Source organism: Mycetomoellerius zeteki, unplaced genomic scaffold (genome assembly GCF_001594055.1).
Source record: "Mycetomoellerius zeteki isolate Tzet28-1 unplaced genomic scaffold, Tzet1.0 scaffold89, whole genome shotgun sequence".
NCBI classification, from domain to species: domain Eukaryota; kingdom Metazoa; phylum Arthropoda; class Insecta; order Hymenoptera; family Formicidae; genus Mycetomoellerius; species Mycetomoellerius zeteki.
In genome coordinates this window covers 245,010-269,010 of record NW_017257924.1, presented here as the reverse complement: position 1 = coordinate 269,010, position 24,001 = coordinate 245,010, and the positions used below count along the sequence as shown (strand labels likewise).

The following is a 24,001-nucleotide window of genomic DNA, read 5'->3' as shown; positions in this document are numbered from 1 at the left end:
ATCTTCAATCTCAATCTTTAATGCCTAGTCTGATTCCGGCCTAAGGGCGAGTTCACACCTTGACGGAAAAGCAGAAAGCGGAAAAGCAGCAGCCAATCAGAACTCGCACTGGTAGTCTACAATTTCGGCTTTTTGTACTACTTACTACCAGCGCGAGTTGTGATTAGCCACTGCTTTTCCGCTTTTTGCTTTTCCGTTAAAGTGTGAACGCGCCCTAAAGGTAAATTTTCACGAGCTGCTCAGGGTGCCATCACATGCGGCGTAACCTGCGTATTCTAGTAATTTACTAGATTACTACCTGATGAATTTTGGTGAATTTGGGACCAGTAATCTGGTGATTAAATTTTTAGATTCGCGGTAACACTGAAACTGGTTCAGTCTGTTTTGTGATTTATGTATGTACGTGGTTCTTCATGGATTTATTGTGTCGTTAAATTCCTGTCGCTTTATTGGCCCTTTTCTGCGATTCTGCCATCCGGTCTACTATTGCAGAACACGGTGCTTGTATTTCATTAAGAAATCGATAGGTGAGCTGTCCGCTTATAGTAGTATTCACTATTCGTAAAACGTAACCTTAAGCGAGTGGTATGTTAATACCTTGTCAGATGACATTCTCGCGTATCTTTCTCTTTCCTTCTCTATATACATAATATTGTTCAAATCTACATTCGATACCACTTATATTTTGTTCTCTCATCAAATCATGTTTCGAATTTTCGATTCACGAAGCATCAGTTACACATTGCAGCTCCCTATCGTTTCTACGACGACGAAGCAAAAGTGTTTGGTCGATTAGACTCAGATTAAGAGACATATTTGATGAATAAATAGGAGCACCAACAATTTGCGAAGAGTACTTTTCGATAAAGAGCTAATAAAAATGTATAATTTTAAATTGGCTTTATCATTTGTGTATATATATATATATATACACAATGTGTGTGTATATATATATATATATAGAATAGAATTTTATTTACACACTTCAGCATATATAGCCAAGAAGGGGACTTGGTTTACAGAAAAAACTTAACTTATTCACACTTTCATTCCACATTCATTCCTCACCCGATATATATATATATATATATAGGGAATGAAAGTAACTCGTAACGAAGTTATAGTTACAAGTTACTTTTTTTGCCTTTTTACCTCACTGATAACTGCATCACTATTTTTTTGTTATGGTAACGAATTTTACAATTACTTTTTGTATTTTTAACCTATTTATGATATAATTTTTGTTTATTCAATCTTCAATCATTAGATAGTATTTATAACTTGTTCTGATTTCAAGACCGTTTTAATAGGTGCATCCAGAAGCACGACCGTTCAATGAGTTCATGCATCTGATTGGCATATTCCATTAGATTTAAAAATATAGATCAAACAGATACAAAACTCACTAAGTGCTCAATGAGCGATCGTACTTCTGGATGCACCTAATGTTGTAAGATGTTAGTACGTTTCTGTGATTTATTTGTTATTAAATTTAAGATAACCTATTGTTTTTAAGAAGAGAAATTTTGATTGGAGCTTGATATTTGTGCATAATAATACATTAGAATAAATTTGTATATATATATATATATATATATATAGGGGAGACTGGGTCTCGTTGGCACAGTTTTCACAATTTTGGCATTAGATTTTTTAAACAATTAACTGTTATGATTAAAATACATCAGTGTGATAGAGAGAACTTTTCTCTATATTTTCATACTAATAATAGTTCTATACACTATTTACTTTCTTTGCAATAAATAAAATACGAACATGCTGCATTGGAATTAACTTGCCCCAATATGTGGGATAAATTGATACATATCACAGTATAAATTGCCTTGTGATAAATTCTATGTTAAATTCTAAATCGCAATTATAATTTTTGAAATTAATTCATTTAAAATGAATTTGGAATTATATGCTGTTTTTACATAGTATGATTCCTTCTAATTCTGCATATAAAAGTATTACGGTAGAAATATCAGAAAATATTGTTTATGAGATATTCAATATTTTATGTCAAAATGTACTAGAATAAAATATAAAATATCTCGCAAACTATTGATTTTTTAAATATCTATCTTAACTTTCAAATGCAGAATAAAAAAATTATATTGTTCCATTTTAAAAAATGAAGGCGACCTTCATATTTTTTTAGCGTCTTCATCTAAAGGAAAAATAGCATGACAAAATACGTTCCTCTCGAAATCGTTTAACTTTCATCTATAATACTTTTTCATATCATTAATAATTTCGGAGGAATTAATTGTATTGATTAAAATGGACTCCCCTGTATATTACTGTTGCATTCTAAATTGAAATAAATACTCATACAGGATAAATATTTGGTGAACATAATGTGAGGTAATTTATCTTTGTGAATCTAATTGTAATCTGGCAAAGAGGTATTGCAGAAGAGGAATTGTTCATTTTTTAAAATTATAGACATAAAATATTTATCCAATTTTTTGTGAAAATTATATAAAAATTTTTGTTGCAGAGAGATGAAATGAAATCAAGACACTTTTTCAGAAATGGAAACCTAAAGAAAAAATCGAATTTACTGTCATAATGGAACCATTACTTATGAGCAAGGTTCTTCGGGCCCCTAATTTAAAAAGGGGCCAAGAAAATATTAGGATACAAGACAGAGTGAGTAAATTATGAACTCCATTATTATTATACACATTTTTCATATTAGGCTAAGTCTTTCTAAAAGTCTTTTAATGAGTCGAAAATTAGCAACAGTCGGAAATAACTCTATCACCAAACAATTTATTATTTTAATTCTTTGTCTGCATCGTGAGTCTTTCAAAAAACAGTTAAAATTTCAAGTAGCATTGCGATGGGTTAGGGAGAAACTCGGGAATCCTAATCTAAAAAAGTAGGTAGTATAATGAGGATATACAGACGATCGTAACTATTTTCATCACTGACCTAGTTTCACATTAATGGAAATTAAATTGCAAAACGTCAGATTACTCATTAATACTGTCAATTGGTATCTTAAGAATTTATCAACTATACAGAATCAATATAACAATGCATTTCTTAATATGTTTCAGATTAAGCTAGAACGTGTACTGGGTGTAACCGTTTCCAGCAATGCAGCCCTCGATTGTGATGTGACCAGCGAATTGGTTGCTTATCCAGCCGGGTAAGTTTGACTTTTTTCTAATTGATTTTTTAATGACGAATAAAGTTTTATCTTAATGAAAGATAACAAATATACACAAAAAATAAAAAAAAGATTGTGAAGAAAAAAATCTTTCACGTATAATCTCTAATAAAATAAAGAAATTTGTTATTTGTAAAATCATTTTATCTCCTATACCTAATGCAAGGGAATTTCGCGAGATGTCAAATTCTGATTTTAATGAAATTGTGTACTTATAACTTACATAAAGAGATGAATTTAAAAAATATCAGTTGCGGCCAAAAAACGGTTTGAAGAGATGAAATCACCTCTTATGTGTAAAGCAGTTTTCAGCTTTTTTGCATTATATCTCGAAAACTATTCGAGGTATCAAAAAATGTTTGATACAAAAGTTTTACAACAAAATAAACTGTATTCATTTGCGTTAATAATATTTCTTTAAAATAATTATTTTTCAAAATTTTCTAAAAAAGTTTTTTAAAAAACGCTTGGGTTCGGGACGGCGGTGTAGTCTCTAGAACTCAGATGATTTGTTTTGAAGCAGTGAATTTGTATTTTAGAACAGATTTTCTAACCTGCATAGTCATCAACTTTAACTTAAAATATCTCGGTTCGCGGAGCAGAGCGACACTTTTTTCTGCCAGATTTGTTTATTTCGTGCAAAAACACGTCGAATGAGTGTATTTTTATCAAAATCTGAGTGGACCGGAATCTTCTTAATATTTACCCATTATTGTATCAGAACTTGCGATATTCTTTTTTAATTAAAATTATCTCCGTTGCATTTTATAAATTAGTTTTCTTCTGTTGTAGTTGCACTGTCGTACTATTTAACCCACGACGAAACAGTCAAGCACATGTATTAAATGTTTGCCGGAAGACTGTGACTTCCCTGGCGCTGGCCGGGGACGGTAAATTCTTGGTCACTGGCGAATGCGGTCATATGCCGAACGTCCGTGTCTGGGATATTTCTGATCCGCAAAATGCTGTGCAGATCGCGGAATTTTCGGGACACAAGTATGGCATCAACTGCGTGGTGAGTACTGCCTGTGATGACTTTATTTCATTGTTTTCGATTGAGCACTTCTGGCTTTTCATTCTTTATATTTTCGTTGTATAAGGGAGTTTGGCTTTAAGTAAATGTGTAATTATGCGAAAAGAAGTTAATTTTTAAGGCTCCTGAGTAATCGCCGCGGCCATGTTGGAATCGTGACGTCAGTAGGCGAGAAATGACACATTAATTTATGCTGCATGCCATTTGTAAATAAAGATAATTTGGATAAATCTAAATGACGAGATCGCTTTAAAATACTTGTAAAAATGGGCGAAAACTGTCCTTTTCTCTCTTGATAGTCAATAAATGATTATAAAAGGCACGTAAAGTGAATCTATACTCGAGCAGAAACATCCTGTTTAACAGCTGTTGAAACGAGAGTGAAATATACGCTTTTACATATAAAATTCCAAGATAAGTGTAGCTTCCCATTTTTAGGACTTTCATAAGTACGAGACAAGTCACATTTTCACAATTGAGCAAATAATAACGAAATGGCATGCAGCACAAATTTAGACAGAAAAAATTACACAATTTTATTAAAAACAATAGCAATGGTTACGTTCAGTAAGCGCAATGGTTGCACAACGGTTCAGTAAAAAGCTGCTGAACGCGCTGTTGTCAGTGCCCAATACGCAACATGTTTACTGAGCGGACGCCATTTTTTCCATCATATTTTAAGACCGCTACCTGAGCTCAACATGGATTGTTCCAAAATTGACTGCCAGTACTGAAAATCTATAGTGCACGTAACGTAAACTATAGCATTTTCTGTGCTGGCAGTAAATTTGGAACACAGCCATGTTGTCGGTGTATAAGCAACATAACCTAAATAGACACGTTTTTGTGTAATTCTATACCTCTCATATCATTCGCATCGTCGGCAGCAATTAATATTAAATGTAATAAATCCATGTTCACCGAATAAACAATACGAACGACGAAAATGACAAATTAACCTAAATAAAGTCATACAACGGTAAATAGATGATATAAGTCACGTGACTTAAGAGAATAGAATCGTTCAGCAATTGGTAATCGCTCACTCAACGGTTGTCGCAACATGTTGGAAACAAGTTGAGCTTGCTGAACGTAGCCAATGATCTTCATGTGACTTTAAAAAAAATTTATTTCACACTATTATCTGTTCCTCTTTAGACCATATTTGTTTGAAAATTTTTTTTTGTCAATTACTTCGTTTTCAAGATATATTTCCATTAAAATGGAAGATACTCATAAATCAATTATTTTTGTAAAGTGTCATAAAATTAATACAACATTGAATAAAATGTATTAATTTTGTGAAAGATGAAAGGCTTAAAATTAATCCTGCGAATTGTATAAGATATCAAAAGAACATTTATCTTTTTATTTTAGGCATTCTCACCCAACATTAAATACGTTGTATCAGTCGGTTCGCAGCACGATATGATTGTCAACGTTTGGGACTGGCGAAATGATGTTAAAGTAGCATCCAATAAAGTTTCGAGCAAAGTGAAAGCTGTCTGCTTCGCAGAAAATGGCAATTATTTTGTTACCGTGGGTAATAGGCACGTTAAGTTTTGGTACTTGGAATATTCACGAAGCGCTAAGGTACACACTCAACTCTGTTTTACATCTCTTGTAAAAGGTTAATTAAGCCAAATATACACGAGGAAATGAAAAGTGTTAATAACAATTAAAAATGTATGTATATTTAAAGGAATTAATGAGCGAAACGTTTCGACTTGGCAAAGTGTTCTTTTCGTGACTGCTCACTACCGAGAGCCTATGGCTTGCGGAAGATGCACAAAATGAATATTCTACTAAGAATTCTAATATCTTCGATTGATACAACTTTCTATCCCGACACAATTGCTTACACAACTTAATATCAAACAACATTCTGCATGATGTTGGCCATGTTGATAACAGCTTTGATCCTTTTAATTCATTAAAAGAAAAATATATCACTTTTTCATGTGCTACTGACGGATTAAAAAAGTAAGTAAGACAATATATTGAAAAAAAATACTGATATATCAATGGAAGATTTAAATTTTACCTATAATTTACGCTGCCTGAAATATGTATTATTTTAAGAATTACTAATATTTAATTTTTGGTTTTATTAGTTTAATGTTTGGTATACACGTCACTAAATTATTAAAGCCTTGGATCAATCTTAATAGAGAGTGTGTGAGTTTATTTAAAAATTAAATTTTTACGTATTAGTAAAATACATGGGTTACAATCCCAACATTTATGCGTGAAACAAATATCTAATTTGAAATTTCACAACTAAAAATTCAAATGAATAACGAAAAAGAGTTTTTAAAAAATTTAAAGTGACCTTGACAACATCACTCAAGGTCAAACTCATGAGTACCATCTTGTATCCCCCACGAAGTCGCATAACTTTTGTCTAGAACTTTTTTTAATCCCACGTCTTCTCGAGATATTTTAGTGTATTAATTAAAATGAAACAACCTGTATAAATAAATATATATCTATAGTTGTAAAAATCTAAAGGTGTTTCATTTAAAATTTTATAGCGACTGAAAACGACACTTAGTAAAAGTTCAAATTACTTCGCTCATTAATTATTACTATTATTAATTATTAATTACTCTATTATTATTATTAATTAAATATATATATTCATTTTATTCACTCATTTATATTTGGCCTATTCAATCTTCGATTTTCTTCTTTTACTTTTTTCTTGATGTAATAGAAAAGTAATCTTAATGTGATATTTTATTATGCAGTATAAAGAACCCGTACCTTTGATGGGTCGATCTGCTATATTAGGAGAACAGAGGAACAATGATTTTGTTGATGTAGCCTGCGGTAGGGGAGAAATGACGGATTCTACATACGCAATAACCAAAACAGGCTTGCTGTGCGAATTTAATAATAGAAGACTTTTGGATAAATGGGTCGAGCTTCGAGTAAGTTACTTCAAATGATTAGGCTTAATTCTACGAACACTTGCGAATATAATATGAAGCAGAAATGAATAGACTACAATCAATTTAAAATTCCTGTTTAGGGGATACTTTTTTAATGACCTTGACGTATGTTTACATATGTTGTCAAGATCAGACTCTAACACTTTACAGAATTAACCCTTCGTGGTCACATTGAGGTCAAAATGAGCGCACTTAACCAGTAATTTTTTTGATTTCACAGAACGAAAACTGTGAATGTGGCAATCGATTAAATGCGTTCTAGCATCATTTTGACCTCGTTGTGACCAGTACAGAACTTTTAAAAAGTGTGACTAATGACTAGTGACTAGTGACTACGAAGGATTAAAAAAATCTTTTTATATGTTTATTTGTGATGAATTTAATCACTCGCACTACACTGGATCAGTGCATATTAAAAGCTGTTTTGTATAAAATATCTCAATGCAGTGATACAATACAATCAATTTTGAAATGATACATATATATTTTGTTAAATAACGTGAAAATATCATTAATCATTAATATCATTTAAAATATTTATATACTTTTACATTTAACTTTGTTAATTTCATGTAAAGCAGCTTTTAGTATGCACTGATCTAGCATAGTGCAAGTGACTGAATTCGCTATTAGTATACACACGAATGAACCTTGGGATACTCAACTTAAATTTAAAAACGTAAAAATAGGGGCGAAACTTGAGCGCCGATTTTCCTTCTCGGAATATATTCTACGCATGAAAATACACAAATTTATAAAATTACGGAAAAATCAGTGGGGAAGGCATTATACTAAATATTTACCATTTTTATTGTTTTTCTAGACAAGTAGTGCCAATTGTATGGCGATTGGAGATAAATATATTTTTATTGGATGCGCTGAAGGTATTGTAAGATGCTTTAGTCCTAGCACACTTCAATTTATTACTACACTACCGAGAACACATTACTTGGGAGTCGATGTCGCACAAGGATTATCCATCAGGTTTATTTTTATAACAATCGCGTATCTCGACAATTTTTTGTTGCGGTAACTTAGAAATATCTTTTTATTTACTTTTTAGCCATATGTCTCAACATCCGTCTAACGCAAAATATCCGGATGCGATTGCGTTGGCATTCGATGAGCGAAATAACAAGCTGACTTGCGTATATAACGACCACAGCATCTACGTTTGGGATGTGAGAGACATCAAACGGGTTGGAAAATCACACTCGTTCCTATACCATTCAGCTTGCATCTGGGGTGTTGAGATGTATCCGGTTGATACAGATTCCATCGGTGCGATGCCGCCTGGAAGTTTCATTACTTGCTCTAGCGACGATACAATAAGGGTCTGGAATCTAGAGAAGGACAATTTACCGAATGATACCTTATACAAACGGAATATTTATAGCAACGTCAGTACATAGGCGCGTGCGCCAATTTTATCCCTTTTGTAAAATCTAACAGATTGAAATGCAGACATATAGAATTGATATTTTATTTTTCAACGTCATTTCATTTTCTTGATCGATAGGAATTGCTCAAGGTGTTGTACATAGATTCAGAATTGACTTATCTAAAGGATCTGGACTTAGCCGCGGCAGGATCCACTGATAGAAGCGATACATCTTACGACAGTCGTAACGGTGTGAGATCAATAAGGGTCGCTCCTGATGGCAAGCACCTCGCTTCTGGCGATAGGTAACGAAAGAAAAATTCATTTGATTGAAAAGAAATAAAAAGATGAAGGATATAGGAGAGACTGGGGATAGTTGATATACGGGGCATATTGATACACTTAAAATTGCTACAAAATAACAAACAATAATATTCCATTAAAAATATAGTATTTCTGACTGAATAGCGGTTTTTCAGAAATAGAAAATATTTTCACACAGTTTTTGATAGGCTAAAGTAAAATGAGTCTTGTTATTTTATTTGGATATAATATTTACATATTATTTTTTCAGATCCGGCAACATCAGAATTTACGATGTTTCTTCGTTGGAAGAACTATGTCTAATAGAAGCACACGATGCCGAGGTGCTATGTCTAGAATATTCCAAGTTCTCACGACATTCACTAAACACCCCTAGACTATTGGCAAGTGCATCTCGCGATAGATTGATTCACGTTTTCAGCGTTGATCAGGGATATAATTTCCTGCAGACACTTGATGATCATAGTTCTTCCATTACTGCAGTCAGGTTTTTTAATCAATTGAGTCAGGGTAATCAAATACAGATGGTATCCTGCGGCGCAGATAAAAGTATAATTTTTAGACAATTGCAATCGGTAAGTAATCCTGCTCGATGATCGATAACACTGTTCAACAAAAAAATGTACAGAAACGAAGATAATCGTTTCCCGTAATTTTTGGACGCTGAATACGATCTTGTTTATCAAATTATTTCATCGCATCACAAGTTTGAGAAATTTGTAGTTAAAGTTACAAGAAAAGGCTTCAATTTTATTCCCAACCTAGCCAGACTGTCCGCCTTCTCATTTCCTCTGATATCCAGGGACCCATACTAGAGTGGCTTATTATTTCTCCTAGTTTTGCCAACACTTTGCATACAGTTTCACTATAGACGATTCGGTAATTATTCGGATTAGGGGACACCGCGTCAATGACCTTGACTTTGACATATGTTGTTAAGATTATAACCTTGAGTGACCTTCAAAAGATTTTAGGCGGTCACTGTTCGTTAAAAAGTTATTAGCAAAAAATGTATATGGAGAGCGAGAGAGCGAGAGAGAGAGAGAGAGTAAATAAAATAAAAGATTAACTACATACTACATACAAAGTAAAACGAGGTTTATAATTGTATACTGGTTCCACATGACTTTTCGAATTTCACATGAAACAAGGTCCACCTCATCTCCCCTCTTGTCTAGGGGAAGGTCGGTTGCCCCTTTTGCGATTATAATCGCAAATTTCTCCTTGTAACGTAATGGAAAATTTTAGTAAATGTCATCATATTTAGCACCTAAAAATTATGAGAAACAATTACTCTCGTTGTTATGTTCAAAGAAAAATAATTTTGTTGAACATAATTAATTTGATATCTGTGTTCATCATGTATTACGATTCTTTCTTATGTTTTTAGACATCAAGTGGAATGCCACAATTTGCTAGAGGCCGCAACGCTCAGGGAAAAACTACCTTATATGACATGGAAGTCGATTCCGGACAGAAACATGTGCTAACTGCCTGTCAAGATAGGAATATTCGCGTTTACAATGTTACTACGGGTAAACACAGCAAGACGTTTAAAGGTTCCGTTAGTGATGATGGTTCACTAATTAAAATTGTTCTAGGTAAGATATAATTTATAGCTTATCGCTCACACACACATTGCTGCTTTATCATAATGAAATGAAAAATTTTGAAACAATCCGTTACGTGATTTACTTGTCTTAATTACATGATTTCGTTCTCGAAAATTTGAATCACATATGACATTTTGTTGCTGCAGTGTACTGCATATGAAAAGTCAACTTTATTGGGAATTAGAGCAGCGATTTTTGTTACAAATTGCTCAAATGATCTAATCAGAGTATCTCATTTGATGTATTTTCAGATGCGTCCGGTATTTATGTAGCTACCTCATGTACAGACAAAACGTTATGCGTGTACGATTATTATAGCGGTGAATGTATGGCTACTATGGTTGGTCACTCAGAATTGGTAACAGGTTTACGCTTCAGTCCAGATTGTCGTCATCTTGTGTCTGCAAGCGGCGACGGCTGTGTATTCGTATGGCGTGTTCCACATGATATGGTCGTAACTATGCAGGCTCGTCTAGCCCAACAAGCAATGCGCGCCGGCAAGTAAGTAGTTTCTTCTTTTCTGTTTGTAAATCTTAATTACTATTATGTGACTTTAACTAAAATAATTGTATCTTTTCCAAATATATTCATAGAAGACCGCTCCAAGTCAATGGTGGTGGAATCGACGTGCGGTTAGATAATGAAATTTTCGGTTCACCTCCATCGGATTTTCTCGATCCCAATGCAAATCCGACGCTCCAGAGTGTAGATTATAGATTTAGCGTTGGTCAGTTGCCATTATGGGCAAAGAAGCAAATGAATACCGCGAGTATTGATGATAGTGCAACACTAAGTTCAAGTGTCAGATCTCTTGGTGTTGATCTGCCAAAGGGACGATGGGCGCAAAGAGTTCAACAGGGCGACGGTATCACTGTAAAGTCCGTCTATGACAGTGATGAAGTTATACCATTTCCTCCGTCGCGCAGTGCCATTGATTCGGATGGTGGTGATGGTGGTGGCTCGAAGGACAGCTCCATCGATAGCGGCACAGAGACAAAATGTAGCAGCGATTATCGTCGAGAAACATTAATTAGTAAAACGGTTGGTAGAAAAAGATGTTTAGGAAAATTCTTTACGATAAATAACTTGCGATAGGTAGATTGCAAATTAAGAAAAAGAATGCAATTACGAAATTATAAGGCCAAAGATATTTTTATATTTCTTTCACCGAATTATTTAAAAAAATTTCTTTTTATACGATTGATTACATTTTGATCGGTACTTTTCTTCCGAAGTTTTTTTTTTGTAATGTTAATTCAAATTTGACAAAAATGATTTTCTTTTATAATTTTAATTGTTCATAACTTTTAATAGTGATAATTTTTTTAAAACTGAACAATACAATCACTCAGATAGTTAAGTCCGTAGAGACAGATTACCAATGCTATCACTTTTTGATGATAGAAACGCAACAAATTTCACACAGTCTATAATATATAACGATGATGCCAGAAATGTGACTAACAAGGGAAGTTTCACTGTCCGGAACCGATTTGATTCTCCATGAAATATGTTGTTAAACACGAAAATCTAAAAGACACGTATTTTTTTATACCCTTATGCCTTAATCATGTTTAACTTAATTAAACTCATGTTTAAGGGGTGAAACACCCCTTTGAAAAAAACAGTATTTTTCTTTCAAGGCGAATATCATCGGAAGTATAAAAGATAGAAAAAAATTTTTTAAACAAAAGTTGTATGGTTTCAAGAGTACTTCAAAGTTGTGAAGGAAAAATTAAAAAAAATTTTTTTGTTAACAGTTGTTTATTATATTCTTTTAATGTATTGCTGTTTTTTTTCCAATCTAAGAGCAGAATATTATTAATATTTAATTGCGATTTTAGGAAGAAGAGGAGAATGTATTTCAATCTTGTCCTAAAAGTTATAGAGAGATAGAAAATGAAACAAAGCAGGTACTAACAAAGTTATATGAGTGTTATTGCATGATCATATATGTTATTGTCTTTTTAGCAGATCCACTTTTGTTTATTGATTATTTTTCTTTGATCTTTTTTAATCATTTTTAGTCGTTTTTTTAATCATCCTTTTTTGGCAATTTGCATTGTCAATTTGCCGTCATATTTGTTTCATTGATTACATTTTATTTCGATCACTGATATAGATAATTGGCAATAAGGTGACAGTAAGAAGTAATAATATTACGGAATTGACACGTCAATCGAGGAGTCGTCATCATACCGACGATAGCAGTCTTGGCAGCTTTAAATTTGAGGTAAATTCTCCTAAAAACACGAAATATTTTCAAAAAATAATTATCTGAAAATAGTCTATTTAAGAAATATTTTATGAAGCCGTTTTTTCTAAGCATGACAAAATGTATCATGTGTTGCATAATAATATTTCTGCTAATATTACATCCTCAATTGACATTTGATATTTTATTCATATGCTTATGTGTTATGTATATTTTTAATTTAATTGTCAGTTATGTTATTAATAAATAACGCCCCGCTGTATCTTTATCTAAAAATGTTTGTCATTCAGGATCATGAAAGCACTGAACATGATGGGGATGTTGAAGATTATTCCGAAGGGGAAAATGGAACGACTGGTTCTGAAAAGTCACACCATAGATTAATGTATTATCCTCCACCAGAAGATATTGTGTCAAATCAATTTACTGTTAATGCGATGGATGTTGAAGAGCTCCGAAGGTTTATTCTTGATTCAATATATTTATGTTCTTTTGATCGTATTGTGAGCCTTTCATCGAATAGGTACAAAATATATCTTATATGCATAGATCACAAAGGCGTCAAAGAAAATTGAAAAACATAGAGAATGGTCGGACGAGCGAAATGACTGCATCTGGCAGTCAGGACGAATCTGATTCAGAAGGCGGAGCATCGACTCCTAGCGCTGAGAGAAATCCATTATCTATGTTATCCGAAGCTAGCTCGGAGGGTTTTGATCAGCTTGCTAAACAAAATCACAGAGAAAAATATCTGAAAAATGCCTTCGAATCGCTTAGTGGTGCGGAGGAGCCACCAAATCGTGTAAAAGCAACAAGTATTAGCTCTCAGTTTCATGGAAGGTAAAATAATTTTGATGAGTTGAAATATTATAATATTAAATTATGATATTAAATCGTTATTTTAACCATTGCTAATTACTGATTAATTTGATTTGTTATAGACTTAGTGGTGAAAGTAATACCACTACCAAAATACGTAATGCAGCAGTGGTTAATGTAACAAAACATACAAAAGGTAACGATGATGTTGTGAAGAAACGGGAAGAGTTGCAGAGAAGGATAGAAGAAACCAGAAGAAAATTACAAAGTGTAAGTTTCACATGAGAAAAGCAAAATGTTTTTCAGGAATTTTCGTAATATAAGAGAAGAATATAATTTTTTTTGTCAAAGTGGATTTGATGCTTAGTAACATTTATATGTGAATATATAAATACAATTATCACTTCTATAGAAATTCTATCTGATATCAATCTCTAGAACTGATAATTGTATTTGTATATTCACATATAAACATTAAGCACCAAAAATCGCTTTGAAAATGGCATTGTTCTTTTATTTGTACGAGGGATATCCAGAAAGTAAGCTCCGTTTTTAAATTTTGCCGCCGCAACGGTGCAGTCGCGATGGATGCGTGCCGAGTTTGTTGATTTGTTGGCAAGGGATTGACGCGACTTTCAATATTGGTTCAGTGCATACACATTTTAGTGTGTTTATAATATTTAAACAAATCGCGACACCCGTCGCTTGTGAAATACGGTCTGTGATTCGTTTCTTAAATGCGAGGAACATTAATGCGGCTGAAATTCATCGTCAAATTTGTGAAATATATGGAGAATGTGCAATGAGTGATTCAATGATACGGAGATGGATGGCGACTTTTCAATGAAGGATGCGAAAATGTGCACGACGATGAACGGAGCGGGCGATTGTCTCTGGTTAATGACGATATAATGCGTGTAGTTGAAAAGAAAATTAACTTGAAATCCTCCCTTGCTGGCCGGCGATTTCATGATGACAATGAGGTCAAAAAAAGCTGTCACCACGTAGTTTGCCTCACAGGCGACAATTTTCTATGACGAAGGGATATGATGAATCTGGTGCCTCGCTATAATAAGTGCATTAACAACGACGGCAATTATGTAGAAAAATAGTGTAAGGTGTGTACTTTAAAAAGCAATAAAAATTTTTTGTAAGTATGTACTTGTTTTCTTTTAATAGGCCATCTAAACTTACTTTCTGGATAATCTTTGTATTTAAACATTTCTCAGTCGATTTTCATTTAATATTGTTTTTCGTAATAAAGTTTAATTCTTACTTTTGTAGGTCGGTTATAGATCGTTACTGAAATCCAGCCAAAGCATATCCGATTTAAGCAGTCATGTACAGGAAAAGCATCGTCGTTCAAATAGGCTCAGCACAGGTAATAAATCTGGTCAGCAAAACCAATTTGCAAAACCGATTAATCCTTGCAAACCTATACTAAATCCAAAGCCCACGTTTAAATCCCAGCAATCCATTAACAAGGTTCAAGGTATGGGGAATGCATTACCTAAGCTAGAGATACCAAATGAAAACCGCTTGTCGAAAAGTCCAACTATGTTGTGCATCAATGAGAAAGCAAAAACAACTCTTAACCGTCCATTAACGTTGATATTAAAAAAAACTGAAAAGTATAAACTGTCCTTGAATAAAGCTAATCAATCTTTGCCCGAGTCTCCTGTATGTGAGGAATCAAAACTATTGAAAGAACAGTGTAAGAAGAACATAAGTCGATTTGCAAGATTTGCTCATAAGAGAGGATCTTGTAGTTATTTTATCGGTCTGAATGATTATGAGAAGGATATCGAGAGTGTTGCGAAATCTTTCGAAAGCTTACCTGCTATGAAGGAACGTAATATGGAGAATCTCAAGGAGATCATTGATAATGCTGACGAGGGAAGTGGCAATTTTAGTGATGATTCATTGGAAGAAGATTTTAAGAATCCACCTCGACGTTGCGTCAGTGATTATCAGATAAACGTTCATATGAATGACTGCGGAAGTTATTCGAATTATGAGAATATCCAGAAAAAAATTTTAACTGGTTCTCAAGAAAGCATACTTTCGAATGCCTCCGTTGAGTCATTCTCTAAAGGAAGCGCTGAAATCTTGGATTATAATCATTATGATTACGATAGACACTCGAGTGCGAGTTTCTTTTTGTCTCGACGTAAAATGCAGGAAGGGAGAAGTCAAGAGAGCATATTAACTGATGAGTCGGACTATCAGATGTTTCCGTTGCGCGAGAACGCTGATCATCAAAGTACAGAAAGCGTGTTAACTGATGACTCGGATTCCTTAGTGAAATCTGCACCCCTGGAAATGTTGTTTGACTCACATTATAAGCGAAAAAGACAAAATTCTGAAACCTATAGCGGAAACCCTAATAACATTGTAGAGACCATTACGGATAATGCACAAAGCTCTCCTAATAAGAACACATCATACAGAGCGGTGTTTAGATCGAAATCTTTGCAAGATACTAGAATCAACAAAGCGAGGAATAATACAAATTTTGCAGAAGATAACGCATCATTAAAAACTCACGTTTACTGTGAATTTAATTTTGATAACGAACACAAGAATAATGTGGATACGACAGTTTGCAGTGGTTCAGAAACTATTTCGCATAGCAATAGTCTGCAAGTGCCTACGAAACTAGAATCGATGATGATCTTGAATGATATTGTTACACACAAACCACCGAAACCTAAGAGAAATTCGTCTCGTACTCAAAGTATGCGTAATAGAGCTAGACCAATCTGGAAATGTATTGATACTCCGCCTTCATCGCCTGCTTTAAAAAGTGATTCCGACAATTACATGGTTCCTTCCATGAGTTCAACTTGTTCCACATATGGTATTACGCAGGACGATATGAAAATTAAGCAAGATTCGATCGATTCGAAAGTAATGCAACAATTCTTGCATTCTGCGAATTGTACGCTACAATCTGACGATAATAAACAGAGCGGAAGTGAATTTTACAGTCTACAAACTTGTACCGATAAAAATGATATTTCGCAGGATGAACAGATATATGTCAGAAACGACTCCTCATGTTTAACAAAAAATCATCACGTAAAAAAGATTCATGATTCGAGGAAGGAATTGTGCACATCTTACGATAAGGAACAAATAAATTTATTTGAAAATGACGTTCCAACAAAAAATATGTATGAAGCTTACGACTCACTAGAACCAAGTGAAGTTTCCTGCGACCTGCAAAGAGAGGAGCTGTCGCTCGATAGTTCGAATTTACAATCTACTAATGAACATATCAACAATCTTGATGCGAGCGTGAATTTTAAGATAACTCGTGCAATCGAAGGAACTGTGAAATTACTTTCGAAGGAATTCGAAAATCTAATGAGGCAGAAGCAATACTTGACGAAGGAGAAATATTTGCAATTGACGCACGGTCAGGAGACGAGCAAAAACTTTGCTAAATTGGAGGCCGAGCGGGATGGTAGATTTTACGCAATCAAACGCAATAATGTACGGCTACATTCGTGTGGCGAAGACAGTGATTGCGCTGATGTGTCAGCGATGGATAGATCACTAATGGAAAGTGGCTCTTCCACATCCGCCTCAAGTTGTACTAATTCGCCTAAGAGAATGTGGCCGCCTGCGTCGCGATGTTCGAGTCACACAAAGTGGACGAAAACTCTACCGACGATCGATCAAACGATACTTTCCACGAAGCATCCTTATGCAGGTATCAAACAAGTAGAAAATGCTTGCATATATTCTACGTGTTGTTAAATTTTACGTGTCAGTGTCCCAAAATTAAATAGAAGTTTACGCATTAAACAGTTTATAGAAGAAATACTTTTTCTATTTACACATATCTCGTTTTATTGTAAACGTAATTGTATAATACCTGTATATATACAAAGATAGTTCAAAAAGTAAAAGAAATGTTTGAAAAAAGTATATTAATATACGTAGTTATATTAAGTAAGAAAATAAGAAAATAAGTAGTCATCGCCAAAATGATAACTATGCGGAATTAATTTGAATTTTACATTTATTTGAGAATCTTTTAATTAATGAAACTTTTTGTAGTTTAATACATAGGTAGTCAATAATATAAAAGATTTACTTTGTTTTAAAATTTTAAAGGTCACTTCTGTTATCAGAAAGCATCAGTGGCCTTAGAAATCTAATAAGTAAGCAGTCATTACTCTTTTATTTCTATTTTCAGTTTAAAATATTGTAAAAATAAAAAGTGTTGAAGCATATTTTTAAAAATATATTTTATTTAACCATTGCTAGCAATTCCTAATCTAACATAACAATTGTATTATCAAGAAATGTTAAAGACAACCAAAGTTTCTGAGGTTGTTCAGATCGCTATTGTGACTTTCCGTAAGGCCCGGAAAATCCGTCCGAACTATTGGCAGAGATTGTAAATGATTTGAAGGCGCAAGATTGTTAAAAAGAAACTTATGGTACAATGAGAAATCTTGTAAGATTAAGACTTGGCATTTCTTGATAATATTATTAATATAAATATCGATAATATAATTATTGTTAGATTATGAATTGATAGCAGTATTAAATTTCTTGTATTTTAACATTTATATTTTTTTTTTTTCAAAAATTTCCTCTTTCTTTTTGAAGTACCTTTGTAATTAAATACGAAAGTGAATTGTGTCTTGACGAAATACCATAGTTAATCGTCCACTTATTCATTGCTTATGAACAATCGCGTTCAATTTTATTTCAAGGCGACAGCATCTTACTTTTCAGTTTGAATGCTTTCCAAATCATGCGAAGACTTTATTAATATTTTTATCATTTTCATTTTGCATGGAACCGCACCTTGTTCTTCTCATTAAGTTACAACATTATCCTTATTTCCTTTTCGTCGCTATTCTGCTCTCTACCTGTAATGTCGCGTTATATTTTTGTGCAAGAAGTTCCATGTTAAATATCGATGATATTAATTGTAGAAAATTTGTAAAACTAAATTTTGAACTTGATCTTCTTGCACACATAAAGAAAAAATTATTGAACATATTCTACACACACACACACACACACACACACACGCGCGCGTGCGTGTGTGTGTGTGTTTACATATTTGATAAATTTATTTATTTTTATATTATGTATATATATTTTTATTATTAAAAAATAGTGCTTCTCTCTTATATTGTAATTTATTTATTTTCTTAAAAATAAAAATTCTTAAAAATAAAAATTCCTCAATAAACATAAAAAAAAGAAATCCAATTATGCAAATTCAATAGTAGCGATTAGTGCATGTGTGTGCGCGTTGTCAACAGTTGGCAGTAGTGAGGGGCGAATCTCGTTAAAAATTATTGACAACGAAGAAGAAAGTGGCATGAGACGTGCCTGTTCGTTGAGTGATCTTTCCATCAGTCCTTCAAATAGGTTATTGCATGGCCCTTTACAAGGTATCTTATCGTTCTGTTTGAATAATATGTTCTCACATTTGATGTCATTTTCATTAAAGAAAATTTTTGTTAGCTATTTTATAATTATATTTGTTTTTTGTATATTAAATATATGACAATATCTATGTAAATTTCTTCTCCGAATTAGTGACAATAGTTTCAGGAAAATTAGGAAATAAAAATATAAGTGCAGCGAAATTGGGAAGTGTCAATCCTAGCAGCCAATTCAGATATATGTCAGGAAAAAATCACTCGACTCACATAACAAGAAGCAGCAGTGTTGGTGTTTTAAACCAAGTAAGTTTTGCGATGTGTATGGACAATAAAAACACTGAAAATCATATATAATGCGCGCGCGTGCGCACACACACCCACAAAGTATACGTTAAATAAAATTGTCATTTATAGAGTGATTCTGAATCGGACGCTGGTATAACAGGAGGAAGTAGAGGCTGGGGCGGTCACTCTAGCACCAACAGCAGAACAAGTGGTTTGATGAGACCAACGATTAGTTCTCAAAATAAAATCAATCATCAAAATAAATTGACTTCTTCTGGTAACAATATTTCATCAATCTTGAGAAGACGAGGAATGCAAGGAGCTTTCTCAATTGGTATTTAAATTTCACTTTATATCAGCAATTAATATTAACAAATATTGCTGTTTACTTATATACATTTCTTCCACAGTTAATCTAAGTCAAGCAGGAAATCAAGAAGATTCCAGTTCAGAGGATACTTCATCGAATGGAAATGGAGGAAAACCGGCACTACCACCAAGACCTAGAAGTATCAGTATTGATCATTCCTCTGTTAGGTAAAAATTTGATACTTTGATAGCTCTCTTAAGTCGCAGTCCGAGTAACACATTGCTCGTGAGCATCATTTATCCTTGTTTGACATTTGATAAATAACTTTTGCACGCCACTGTACATATATGTATAGTGCGTCGTTAAGTGATATTATTTCTCTGAGTCAAGCAATGATAATGTAATCAATGAAAAGATTGGTTGGATTAAAACTTTTAAACAAAAATATGAACTGTAATTAAAACTTGCACAATAGTATTTATTATAATAAAATAATCTTGACAATATATTTTTTGAAATCAAACTCGTCAGAGAATGTGTATATTAAAGCAGATATTTACTTAAATTACAATAATATAATAAGCATAAGTATAAATTATTTATATACAGTATTTATTTGACTAGCTTAAGTCTACCTGGTACAACGGTAAGAAGATCTGGATCAGCAATCATCACGAATGGTCGGAGTGGTATTAGCACAATCGGACAAGACGGAAGTAGGATATCTGCGGCAAGTAAAAATCAGTTGGAGCCTAGTCCACACGAACTACCAGTTAAAGATACCGATCGTGCTATCGATGTAACTAATGTTAAATGTGAGTATACCAAAATTATCATTAAACGCACAATATCGTAATTATTATTCAAAAACGTAAATCTACAAAATAATAAGTATTATAATACAATTTTCGGGTGTTCTTCCGAATGAGACACCCTTGCAGCTGAGTTGAAACTTTACAGATAATATTGTTTTACAATGTACAACGTCCCGTTTCAAATAATACATTAAGATTTCTCGAAAACTATGGTAGATACGGAAAAATGTTTCAAACAAAAGTTGTATAGTTCGGAGAGGGACATAAGAAGGTACTATTGATTTGACCTTGGGTGGCGTCGCTAAGGCCAGGTCAAGGTCACGTCGATTTTTTTAAATGGAACCCCCTATTTTTCATTACATTTTCTTATAGCTTAGCTCAAGAGCTTTTCAAAACACTATAATAAAATATTTTTTTATTAAGTACTTTTCGAGTTATAAGGTTCGAAAGTTACAGTACAGTCGGTATTAATATTACGCAAGTTGTCCGACCGACGGCTAAAACCTCTTGAATGTTGTTCATGATCATGTGAATAACATTTGTCAAGATCAAGGTCATTGGAGATTGTTTCTCTTATTTTCATTTTTACGTAAAAAAGAATTTTCAGTGCAAAAATGAAAATAAGAGAAACAATCTCCAATGATCTTGATCTTAACGAACACTTTGAGGTACAAACGAAAATAAAAGAGATACAAACAGGTACAAACGATTCTCTTTCGAATGCCGTTGGTCCCATTTCGATAACTTGTAAATTGACTAAGTTCGCTATATAGAGGTTGCGCAAAAATTGAATAGCGCTGTATCTCCGAACCCTTTGAGATACAAACGAAAATAAAAGATGTACAAACGGGTACAAACGATCCTCTTTCGAATGGCATAAATGAAATTAGAAAATCTTAAAGTTGCGCGTTGGCCATTTTTTATTTTTCACTTTTTGTTTAACTATTTGAGAGGTACAAACAGGTATAAACGAAATAATGATCGGTACAAACAGGTACAAACGAAGTACAAACGCGCTATGGTATTAATTTTTATCTTTGATAAAGTTGGGCGCCAGGTTCACATCGGTAGTTTAGTCCGTTCTACCAGCGCACGAAATATTTGGTCATTTTGGGATACCCTGTATATTGTAACGATATTATCTGTAAAGTTTCATCTCAATTGGAAATGTTCCATTCTAAAATTTCTAATTTTGTTTCCAATTCGAGGTTTATATAATTGCAATGTATTTATACAGGGTGTTTAGCGTGACGGGTCTGCATGATTTTTTAGACATTTCTAACAACATGTGTGAAATTGGCATCTCATCTTTTGGCACCGCAAGTTTTAATACAAGTTCCATTGCAATCCACCTGCAATAGCTCTATAGTTCCTGATAGGTGTTAGAAATAGTTCCGTTGATTTAACTAAAAAAAAAGTGAGTGAGATATTGATGTAATAGTATATAGTGATCTGTCAATGACACGTAAATCATCTGTGTATAAGTTCTATTTACACTATGACCAATCGTCTTTAGGATTTCCTTAACTGTTGGAAGTGTCTAAAAAAATCATGCAGACCATTATGCTAAACACCCTGTATGCAATCATTATCTATTGATTTATATATCTATGTTGTATAGTTGATATCTAATATTATACATATATCTAACATTTTTATTCTTGCAGTAGACATGGATAAAATAGGTAATTAAAAGATATCTACTAATGATATATATACTAATGATATTCATTGTATCTAAAAAGAAATTTCTCACAATGAAAAATAAAATGATCGTCGCTGCGCTACATATCGGATATTTCTCTTTCACATTTGCTACATGTGAAATAATATTTTTCGATTTATTGGATTTTGACTCAGCGTTGGATGGTGCAGCAGCGTATAATCCTTTGCCAACTGCTTCTAAGGCCTGACATTTGTATAATAAAAAATCTGCTATTTGCTCGGGTACACTAGAGTCTATTTGTTAGTTTCATAACCCGTCGATTCGATGATTTCGACGTCGATTCTATTTCTCACTGGGAAGTTTTACGAGAATACGTTACGAGTCTTATGATTCTTAGAATTGACCCATTAAATAATATCTTAAGACGCTAATACGGTCCTCTGATTTAGTGACTTCTTAAGTCTGTACTTAAGACAGTCTTGAATATAAGATCTGACTATGAATACCGGCCTTAGAATGCCAACGTTTCATGAACATTGCAGTTTAATTTATCAGAACGAGGAATAATTTAACGAACTTTAACGCTTAATAACTTGTTTCACGAAGCAAACCGCCACGTTTTTCTGTCAAATTCTTTCGTTTTGAGTGAAAACGCGAATGAGTATATTTTTATTAAAATTTAAGCTAAGGAAGCGATTCTGAATAATTACCTTTTTTTTATTTTTATTAGAATATCGGTGCAATTTTTGTTAAAATCCATTAACTCTATATTCAATTTTAATTATTCGTATTTTTAATTGTACACACGTGCGCAGTCATTAATAGGTTATTTGGAGAACCCTCAGAAAAAAGTTTTAAAGATTATACTCTGGTGAAAATTTTTCTCATAATTTTTATACGAATTGGAACATTTTTCAAAAATATTCAGAAAGTTTACATCTCAGAATTTTTCATACAAGTGAATTCGGAAATATTCTGAAATTTCTCATCCCATAATTTTTAAAAAATATTTTTTAATTTTTTAGATTTTATAACATTTCATCAGAAATTATACTTACAAAAACTTTTAGAAATCTTTCGATATTTCATAAGTAACATATGTGAAAAATTCTGAGAAACGATGTAGATTTTCTAAGAAGTGTGCCAATTCGTATAAAAAATGTGAGAAAGTTGTAAAATTATATAGAAATTCTGAAAAATTATATGAAAATTTCTGAGAAAAATTTTCACCAGGGTACGGCTCAATAGATATCAATTAGCTTGAATGAAATTCAGATCTAAAGCCAATATAACATGCATACCTTACAATATATCATTATTTATTAAATTTATTTTCTCATTATACATATATGATTATTGGATTTATACCTAGTATAAATATAATACTGATACGCATTCTTACAGTGTCCACACAACTATGCAATACGATTGCAGACGAGCTTACACGCACTGCGGACAATGTCGTGCAATTGTACAAACGTTTGACGATAGACAATGACCCATCTACAGGAGCGATCGACCGAGATACAATGCTACGAGGATTGGAATCGTCCGTTAATGAAACTATGCGTACTCTACGACTGGTTGTTGCTGGTGGTGAGAATGACAATGACGGAAGTAGTGAGAACGCCATCACTAATGAAGCGACGGCAAAGTTTCAAGAATTACTCGCGGGTCAGGATCAGAGCAAGGTAGTCAATATGATGCAACAATATTCCGAACTGCTCTTAACCATGATGCAACAGAAGATGGGAGGGACTCAATCAAATCATACATAAATTAATCCGTCCATCTGAATTGGAAAAGATAAACATGAATGCCATCGTATTTAACATACCGATATATTCAGATAAGAAGAATATATCTCGCAGTAGTCTGTTTTCAAGCATTATATTATTCGTAATTCATTTTCTTTAATTTGAGAATTTAAGGCTCTTGAGTAGTCGCCGTGGCCATACTGAATCGTGACATCATAAGCAAGA

At 33.2% G+C, this 24,001-nt stretch overlaps 1 protein-coding gene across 5 annotated transcripts; it reads left to right on the top strand.

Annotated features, from left to right (window-relative positions):
- Positions 1–408: 408 nt before the first annotated feature.
- On the top strand, positions 409–23,979 carry Wdr62 (WD repeat domain 62). Of its 5 annotated transcripts, XM_018459926.1 has the most exons (26): positions 409–585; positions 2,507–2,658; positions 3,072–3,163; positions 3,977–4,199; positions 5,595–5,810; positions 6,968–7,150; positions 7,995–8,155; positions 8,235–8,571; positions 8,691–8,857; positions 9,127–9,451; positions 10,267–10,477; positions 10,741–10,990; positions 11,083–11,530; positions 12,334–12,402; positions 12,612–12,722; positions 12,995–13,164; positions 13,254–13,544; positions 13,646–13,793; positions 14,808–17,241; positions 18,818–18,949; positions 19,107–19,246; positions 19,358–19,562; positions 19,639–19,765; positions 20,163–20,353; positions 22,021–22,038; positions 23,424–23,979. In XM_018459926.1, exons 2-26 carry the CDS (start codon positions 2,578–2,580, stop codon positions 23,795–23,797), a joined length of 7,104 nt encoding a protein of 2,367 aa, XP_018315428.1. In that variant the 5' UTR covers positions 409–585; positions 2,507–2,577; the 3' UTR covers positions 23,798–23,979. The 5 variants fall into 5 exon arrangements, with proteins under 5 accessions (XP_018315428.1, XP_018315430.1, XP_018315432.1 ...); XM_018459928.1 differs by lacking the exon at positions 409–585 and having other exon boundaries at positions 2,578–2,658; positions 14,808–14,904; XM_018459930.1 differs by lacking the exons at positions 409–585; positions 18,818–18,949 and having other exon boundaries at positions 2,578–2,658; positions 14,808–14,904.
- Positions 23,980–24,001: the final 22 nt, after the last annotated feature.